This window comes from Saccostrea echinata, unplaced genomic scaffold, assembly GCF_033153115.1.
Source record: "Saccostrea echinata isolate AGI-Se365-2 ecotype Australia unplaced genomic scaffold, CSIRO_AGI_Sech_v1 ptg000029l, whole genome shotgun sequence".
Classification (NCBI taxonomy): domain Eukaryota; kingdom Metazoa; phylum Mollusca; class Bivalvia; order Ostreida; family Ostreidae; genus Saccostrea; species Saccostrea echinata.
This window is the reverse complement of record NW_026889778.1, coordinates 4894903-4904434: the sequence shown is the minus strand read 5'-3', so window position 1 is coordinate 4904434 and position 9532 is coordinate 4894903. Positions and strand designations below refer to the sequence as shown.

General features: G+C 32.8%; 1 protein-coding gene across 1 annotated transcript; it reads right to left on the bottom strand.

The window, feature by feature from the left end:
• Positions 1-7344: 7344 nt before the first annotated feature.
• Positions 7345-9322, bottom strand: LOC133195517 (complement C1q-like protein 3). The gene is made up of 2 exons (XM_061331379.1): positions 9232-9322; positions 7345-7754 (listed from the first exon to the last, which is right to left on the bottom strand). Exons 1-2 carry the CDS (start codon positions 9302-9304, stop codon positions 7345-7347), a joined length of 483 nt encoding a protein of 160 aa, XP_061187363.1. The 5' UTR covers positions 9305-9322.
• Between the last annotated feature and the right edge of the window lie 210 nt (positions 9323-9532).

Sequence of the window (9532 nt, the reverse complement as noted above, 5' to 3'; positions counted from 1 at the left end):
CTGCATAAAATCCAAATTAACAATGATATTATAATTTATAAAAAAAAAATATATCCAGGCTTTTGAACCACCCTTGAGACATAGGTTTACAATTTTAATTTAAACGCAAGTAGCCAGATCTCGAAATAACCAAGATATATGGCTAAAAATTTATAATCTTTTCACTGTCAATAAATTGAATAGAGATAATAAATTAATGGAAATTCAAATAAGATCGAATCCTGAAATAATCAAGTTATGTGATCGTAATTAAACTCCCCAAACTTTTAAACTTTCCCTGATTAAATTTACCAATTAATAAATTACATAGTCATAATTTATTTTCTTCAGAGACAACAAATATTTACCAAAGTTAATGAATAACCCCAAGAAATGACGTTAACCCCAAAAAAGAGCAAAAGAGCAGACTGGTGACATACGGAAAAATCACCCCTTAAAAACCCTCGTAAGATATCTCATACGAAATCGTATAGATCCATACGGAACATTACGAAAAAATAAAAGCAGACAGTGTATCCGAAAAATACTTCCATCTAACTAAATAACTTACAATAAATATGTCACCGTAAAATAACATAACTTTCATTCATTCAATAATAAACAATAAATTATTTACCTTATTGCTGTTCATTTTCTTCCCAGATAAAATTCAAGGGCGTATAAAAAATACAGTGCGGATCCAGAGTAAAATAAACCGGAAGTATACCATAATGCAATGCCAAGATGGAAAAGTGTAAACAAAACGACTGGTAAGAAAAAGTACAATATGCAGCCAAATGAACCTGTTTACAACCGTAACACAGATAAAATATTAAATTACATGAAATATACATGTGACATTGCTTCTTCCATAAGACTAGGTGATATGCATTTTAAGCGATTTACAGTACTCAACACCATACATGTTAAAAGTAAAAATAGATCATCACGTGTTATATCGTAGTTTCAACACAAATACTCGTTTATATACAATATTACGCAAGAACGTGACTAGTCTTGATATGATTTGTAAAAATATACACGTACTATGGTTTCTCCTCATTTAAAAATGAATAAATAATATTTTAAATGCATAAATACACGTGTAATTAAAATCAGGGGTCATATGTTAAAAGTCAAAACATTACACAAGATTCGAGGATGATTCTACAATTTCTGTAAAAAGGCTCGGGATAAATTATAATCATGCAAAATATTTTTCTGTCAGATGTCCATGAATAACCGAGAAGCTGCTTTTCAAAGGTGTTATGAATTTTAAATGTATGACACCCCAGAGTCTGAAAGGGTGAAAGAGGTGAAGATAAGAAACAATGATTCATCTCATAAAATTCTGTGAGGAAACTGAATCGTAAATTTTCCAAACTTACAAACCTTTGAAAACACTTTACAAGAATACAAAATACGACCCCACGATAGGTTGTATTTAACGACGACGGACCTAATTCATTATGCAATAGATTTTTTATTCAATTTTTAATATATGAAGTAATGTGGCTTTTGGTGAGTTTAAATCAATAAAAAATCATATGGCCATGGAAGTAGATTTTTAATGGGGAGCGGTTTCAGAAGTTGGCAATGAAAATCGATAATTACTATAGAAAGTAATGGGAAATTGCCAGTGTAAGGTATACATGTAAGAGAGATCATTGAAAAAAGTTCTGCAATAGAATTTTTATTCATATTAAAGGACAATGTTAACAAGACAACTTACCAGCAAATTATGCCAAAAAATAAATGGGTCATCGGCTTAGATTTTTCAGGGGGCATGTTAAACTCAGGTGTAGGGCACATTTTGGGGGAAATTTTCAATGAAAATACTTTGGCCAAATAAATCATTTATTTATGAATATAATTCGAAATATTTACAATATTTTTTAATTTAGAGGAAACTTTTGAATATCTTTAAAAGAATTAAAAATGCATATTTTTTATCTTTTGCAATACATAATAAAGTCAATTTGATTCAAGGCATATGCACGGTTTTCTGCGCAGTGGCGTGAAATGTCGAATTAGGTCCGTCGTCCTTAAGTTCATAACAAGGTCATTAATATTAGCGGACTGTTGACTTGAAGCAGGATTGTTGGAAGCCCTGTATCATCAGCTATTTATCAAAATTCAGTCTCGGTTTAAAAACTGATCGTATGCAGAAAATATTCTTGAATAGACTGTTGAAAGGCCTTGATTTACGTATATATAACATACATGTAGATGCTGACAAGATTCAAGGCTAACATTTTTTTTAATAGCAATATCAAGGTATTTTTGTGCAGATGAAATATACGGAGATAACGAACAGTATTCAAGCTCAAAAGTCCATTAATCAATACAAAATAGGAGCAGAGCAAACACGGACCTCCAAACATCAGAGGTGGGATCAGGTGCCATGGAGGAGTGAGCATCCCCTGCCGACCGGTCACACCCACCGTGTGCTCCTTGTCATGATCGGGAAATAACGGAAAAATCCGTCGACAAATGTAAATAATGGCCTAACAATTAGTGTGAATAATTTGATAATTTTAGGAAAGGACCAACAGAGGAAAGGGGTATGAAATTTAAAATCCTGATAAAGAGCTAAGTGTTATTATAATCAGGTCAATATTTTGTCTGCTTGATGTTCACGACTAATTACCTTATAAGGAAGATTTTCAAGGTGATATGAATTTTCACTTTATACGTATGGCTAACATAAAGACACCCTCGAATTTGTATATTGGACCAAGGGGACACGAATTTTACATTTTTGGGTGAAAGAGTTTGCAGTCAGTGAAACTGAACATAAAGTTTGCCTAATACGTTCTATTTCCATTGGTGAACTCTTCAATATTAGAGGCTCGTTTGGTCAGCTGACTGGGAAAGCATGGCGTTGCGGATAATACAAAACATGCCAATCTCAATCCAATTTTAAATGTTAAATGTATTTGTCATTCCAATTAAAAAAATAGAAGAACTAAAAAACATATGTAAGAAAGCGAGAACCCTGAATGAAATATATGGAGATAACGAACAGTATTCAAGCTCAAAAGTCCATTATACAATACAAAATAGGAGCAGAGCAAACACGGACCTCCAAATATCAGAGGTGGGATCAGGTGCCATGGAGGAGTGAGCATCCCCTGCCGACCGGTCACACCCGCCGTGTGCTCCTTGTCATGGTCGGGAAATAACGGAAAAATCCGTCGACAATTCAGTGTGTAAATAATGGCCTAACAATTAGTATGAAAAACGTCAGTCAGCATTTGACTCAATGATAAATTGTATTTGCTGACAAGGTCATTGTATCGACCATAGAACTTACGAAATGATGACTTTAAACGAGACAGCTGATATTCTTGTTTCATCAACTTATTTGTCAATAATTTACCTCGTTTTAGAAATTGTACATACGTAGAGCATGCTCTTGCGTATCGAATCAACTGAGAGATATACACCACGTATGCAGGTGATGAAGGTATATTGCTGCATAAGTAAGGGAAGTTGACGATTGAAAAGTTAAAGTCATCACGTTTATCATAAAGCTTGGTTGTTAGATTACCATTAACGTCTTTTTCAAGTAAAATATCCAAATATGAAACAGATGTGTCAGACTCTGTGGTATCTTTTATCTCAAGTTCACCAGGATATATCGTATCGACATAAGAATGAAAATAGCCATTGTTAATTGACAATACGTCGTCGATATATCTAAATGTCGAGTTGAACGCCACAGCAAGTGTTTTCTTCTTTTCACGTACAAGATTTTGGACAAATTCTGCTTCATATGAATACAAAAAAAAAGGTCTGCTAATAACGGGGCGCAATTGGTACCCATAGGAATTCCAATAGATTGTTGGAAGACCTGGTCTCCAAAAACCACATAGATATTGTCAATCAGAAACTCAAGCATCTTTTTAATGTCAACTTCAGAGTCCTTGTGTGTACAATCAGGATGTTGTTTAACAAAATAATTTTGCAAATGACCAATGACAAGATAAGTATATTTACGAGTTCCATTTTTATTGAAAAGCAGCTGTCTATGATATCAAAAAGCCTGGACTTTAATTTATCGTGGGGAATGGTTGTGTATAAAGTTGAAAAGTCGTAAGTTTTTAAGCTGTTGATTTTGGTAAAATCTTGTGATTTCAAATTTTCCAAAAGTTCCTTGGAATTTTTAAGTATCCACATCTGATTTACACCACTTCTCGAATATATTGTTGCACAGTAATTTATCATCCATTATAAAAAATACGACATTTCCGAGGCATGTGTATTGTATTTAGATGTACCATACGATAAATATATACATATGATCAACAATAGATATAAATTGATATCGTTGTCATTCCTACTCTTGATGTATATAAAGTTCACAACAATAAAATATTTCATTTGCATTTTCTTAGGAATTGTTCTCGATGTTCAACATATTGTTTACATGTTTATGTTACGTTTGTCCCAGAAATCCCGCGAGATTTGTATATTTTCCGACTTTTTTCACAAATGAGCGCACCAGGAAGTATAACTCTTCCATTGTGGAAATAGAACGTATTCATGCCCTTCACAAAAGATTATCTTCAAAGATGAAATGAATTTATCAAATATGATCAAATTATCCAACCTAGGGAATGTACCATGATAGAACCCCTTGGGCCATAAATCTAGCAATTTTTTGAAGCCCTCTAATAGTATATACATGTAATAATCAAATAAGCACTTTGTCTTCTTACCATTCTTGATTAGAGTAAAGGATTTTCATAGATGAAATATGGAGATAACAAATTAAACAGCAATCAAACTTAAAAGTCAATTGAAACAAAACAAACGGGAGCAGAGCAAACACGGACCTCTAAAACATCAGAGGTGGGATCAGATGCCATGGAGTAGTGAGCATCCCCTGCCGACTGTCTCACCCGCCGTGTGCTCCTTGTCATGATCGGGAAATAAAGGAAAAATCCGTGGACAATTCAGTGTGTAAATAATGGCCTAACAAATAGTATGATAACATGAATATTCAACATTTATTTAATGATTAGCTGAAATCCACTCTTAAATAACACCATGTGAACCCAAGTGGTATATATTTGGGTTAATGTTTAGCCTCAAGAAGAGATCATGCAATTCACCTTTTACATTTCCTTAAAACTAAGAATGCTAAGCTAAATTGAACATAAATATCAAATGACGAAAACATGATATCTCGAATCAGGAATAAATCTCTAAAGAACTACGCACGCTAACACTTGATTCTCGCCTACATTTTATACCTATTTAATTCAGTATAAATGACATTTTGGCTGTTAAAACGTTTTTGAATGCAAAGAATAGTTGATAAGTGATTGATAACTTTAAAACCAGCGTCAAAATGTTAATTCCCTTTTTTTACAACTCTTTTCATAAAGGAAGTAGAAAACTCTTTCCACTGAAATCAGACCTTAAAACATAACCAAAATTTCAAATATGTACGGAAATGGATAAATGACCCTTAAATTTTTCCGTTTGTTAAAGTTAGTTAAATTCAAAGTATATGATTGATAAGTAAATTTTTTTACTTGCTATCTGGTTAGAAATTGGTTACAAAATGACCATTTTTACTGTTTTTTGTCTGTAAACATCAGTCTTCTCCCATGAAACACAAAAAGCTTTGGTATGAACTTTTGAAATATTAATCCATATTACCTGTAAAAAGGTATTTTTGTTTCACGGGGGGGGGGGGGGGGGGAGAGAGATGTTTTAAAAATATTTTCCGTTTTCCGTTGACTTCTATAGTGAAAAAAGAATAGTGTTACCCAAATTATAGAGTTATCTCTCTTTGTTTTCCCAAATAAGTAATGTTTTATGAAAATTCATATAAACATCTATATAATTATAAAAAAGAAATCATTCAAATGTGTTAACTTTTGAAAATTGATCAAGAGATAGGCGGGAGAACAATACTAACGTTTGCAGTTCTTCGATGGAAAATAGAGCTTTACGCATTTCCTTCAAATTGTGTGTGCGTGTGTGGTAAAATTAATTGATGAACCACTCCAATAACGTCCTCATCACTATCGTAGCACATACACAAATTAATTAGCATGTTAAAGGTATACATGTATTACTATTGTTAGGCGGATTAAAGGAATGGTAAAAGTGTTTTTTCTTCTGAAGATTGGCAATGTTTATCATACAGTTTTGTTTGTATGTTATCATTAACGTCTTTTTATAGTAAGCATCCAAATATGAAACAGATGAGTCAGATTCTGTGGTATTTTTTATTTCAAGTTCACTTGGATATATCGAGTCGATATATGAATGGAAGTAACTACTGTTAATTGATAATATGTCGTCGATATATCTAAATGTCGAATATATTCTGCTTCATATGAATACAAAACAGTTCTGCTAATAAGGGGACGCAATTGGCACCCATGGGAATTCCGACAGGTTGTTGGAAGACCTGATCTACAAAAACTACATAGATATTGTATCGTTTATCTAACAATTGAGCATGTTGATATTTTTACTTGATACATTATGCTTTAGGGCTGCTCTGTGACGCTTAGCGATATAATACATCAATCAATAGCGTCGATTAAGCATATGGTTGAGAAGGTCAACTATTACTGCAAAAATGGATGACATTTAGCGTTGCATTTGCAGCGTTTAATGCTATTTCTACCCTTAATCGGTGTTGTATCGTTAGTGGTTGCTACACTTTGAGATCTGCCTATGTGTTTATTCTATAAATCTATTTAAAGTTAAATCTCATTATTTATGAAAACATTTCAATTTATTCACAAAAATGGTTTTCAGGGATTTATTATGTGTACAAATACGTAAATGTAAGATGATGGCATATTTTTATTGATTTGGATTGCGCAGAATTTGTTTTATGGAAACGATTATAACCGGAATATTGATTACTAGAATAGACGTCATGATGACATATCAAACACTTAACATTACGAAATAGATATTTTATGTCTGCTTTAGCATTCACTGTAAACGAATGCATCAAAGGTATACATCGTGTTTTGCAAAAACTGAGAATGTGAAACTTTTAAAAAGTTTTTTTATTGGAAAGTTACATTTAGCATGAAGGTTTGATGTTAAAGCCTCTTTATCGCCTTTTGCATGATTAAGAATCATGTCATCTTAACAGGAATCCCCAAAACATTTGCAATTTCAATTAAACATAATTTATGCAATGCTTTTTAGAAAACAATTCAAATCCAGCTTATTTCTAATTGAAATCTTTACATGCATAAATGCTTTACATGCAATAAACATGAAATATCTCCAGAAATAAAAGTGAAAAAACAAACAAACAAACAAAGAAACATATATGCTTATGAAGAATTTATTTGAAATGATCATTCAAATTCCTTTTCAGACATGTGTAACATGTACTAGGATAACAGAAAACAAATTATACGAGCCGTGGTCGTGAAGCTTTGCTGTCTGTGGATTGGCGTTCTGTATCCAGATTCTATCCCCTTTATTGAGTAGCAGATGGAGTGTTTGTCCAGACTGAGGATACGTCTTTGATGCGGAGTATAAGAGAGACATCTTCTGTCCATTCTTATTAATCCTCAAATGTACACTATTTGAGGGTAGACTCATAAGTGTGCCCGTTATGGTGTAGAGACCGTCATAGGGAGCGGTGAATATACCAGACTTTGGATTGTAAGCTCTTCCAATATTCGTTATCACGCTATCATACTTGACAATGCCGTGACCTCTGACTGTCGTATCCTTCGAGAGCTTTGCAGTAAATGCAACTACTGGCTCTCTGCTTGCTGTAAAAATGTTGATGAAAACGAAGATTATGTCAAGCAACCAAAGCAGTATGGAAGCATATGTAGATGCATCATCAATGCAAGTTTAACAAGGAAAGGGTTTGCTGTTACTTCGAAATGAACTAACTGCATAAATTGTAACCTGTTATATATCACAAATCCAACAACGGTATTTACATTTATTATGTAAGACTTTATATAATCACTTTTATGAGCATTCCTTTTATCAATTATATTTCAGTTAACTAAATGACAGAAATTCATTCTGTTTAAAAATATGTTCATAATATGTTGTTTTTTGGAGAGTTTGTCTTTAATATATATAGTAATAGTTCCATTTATTTATCTTTGTATATCATTTTAATTCTGCTATTAAACAACAATCGAGAAACATGCGCAGACCCCCCCCCCCCTGGATCTTCAGAGTTATTAAATTTCTCTGTGAAAGAAAAAAATGACCTTCAACCCCCCTCCCCCCCCCCCCCCGGAAACACGGATATCTCGTTAAATGAATGAAAAATTCCAACATATGTTCAACATATGTTTTGAGGATCATATATTAAAAATATGTTGAACGTGACTTGAACATATAAATTTTCCACAGTATGCTGTTAGATAATTTGGGCTCACTGTATCACTTGATAGTAACAAAACAATTTGGTTAAAAAACAATAACTGTAAAAAAAAGTTGATGGAAAATTTTGTATTTCTTTGTTTTCCTTCAAGAAATGAACATAAAAATAATAACCATAAACTCTTTAAAAACTATTATCCTTTATGATGAAAGTTGTTCCTAATTTCCCTTTTTGTACGTACAAATTCATCAACTAACAGTATCATGAACGTAAACCAGTTGTCGCATTGACACAAATAAATAGTAATTGTTGTTTGTATCAATGTTTTACTGAAACCAGTTGTGGCACCTACGAAATTACTTTGCTAGTTATTGCCGTCTTAAATAAAAAAGTTATAACTTAAAATAAATTTTAATTAATTTCTTTCTTTGTATATTATGTACGGAATAAATGTATGCCTTTGAACACTGCGGAAAATAGGTAACTTGTATATAGAGACCAACTGGCAAATGTGACCCTTGTTTTCTTTCTCCGTTGGAAAGCCTATTCATAAAGGTTTTATTGTATTCCTTGATACATCATCAATGCATGTTTGGTCACAATCATAATTTCCTGTTTCTTCACATTTTGTTCACCTGTTCAATCCTACCCAGAAAATGTAAGTCAAATCCCGGACCTGAAGCAATTGTGATCATTATGAATCTCTACATGCACCATCCATGCAAGTTTTCTACAAGTAGGAATTAAAGTTAGTTGGGAATGGACATGTTTTCTTAATCTTCAACCGGGAGACGGACTCCTACGGTATAGCAGATCTCATTTTCTTCGTGGTGAGTTAGAAGACAATGAATTAATAGTATACTCAAGAGACCAGGAAGACAATGAATTAATAGTATACTCACTAGACCAGGAAGATGAACCCTCCAAGCAATTCAGTACCAAGATCAGACAAATCACCAAGTGGTAAGTCGGCATTTTTTGCTAAAATTTGGATCTAAAAAATTGAAAGCTTTTATTATTGTTGATATTTTTTTATCTTGCAACTAGATGTTTCGGAAAAGTCATTCATTCAGTGACAAAATATTTTTGTCTTTGTGAACGCATGAAAACAATTTCTTCTGATTAATAAAAGAAAGAAAAAAATGTCTTGTTCGGAGTATTATTTAGTAATTAAAAATAGAAACGATTTCGTTATGTAATGAA

What these genes read in the sequence shown, in the direction of transcription:
- LOC133195517 (XM_061331379.1), bottom strand. Translation starts at nt 9,304, where the DNA reads ATGCCGACTTACCACTTGGTGATTTGTCTGATCTTGGTACTGAATTGC. An exon ending in GGGTTCATCTTCCTGGTCTA is followed by an intron (nt 7,755 to 9,231) that starts GTGAGTATACTA and finishes ACATTTTTACAG; the next exon opens with CAAGCAGAGAGCCAGTAGTT.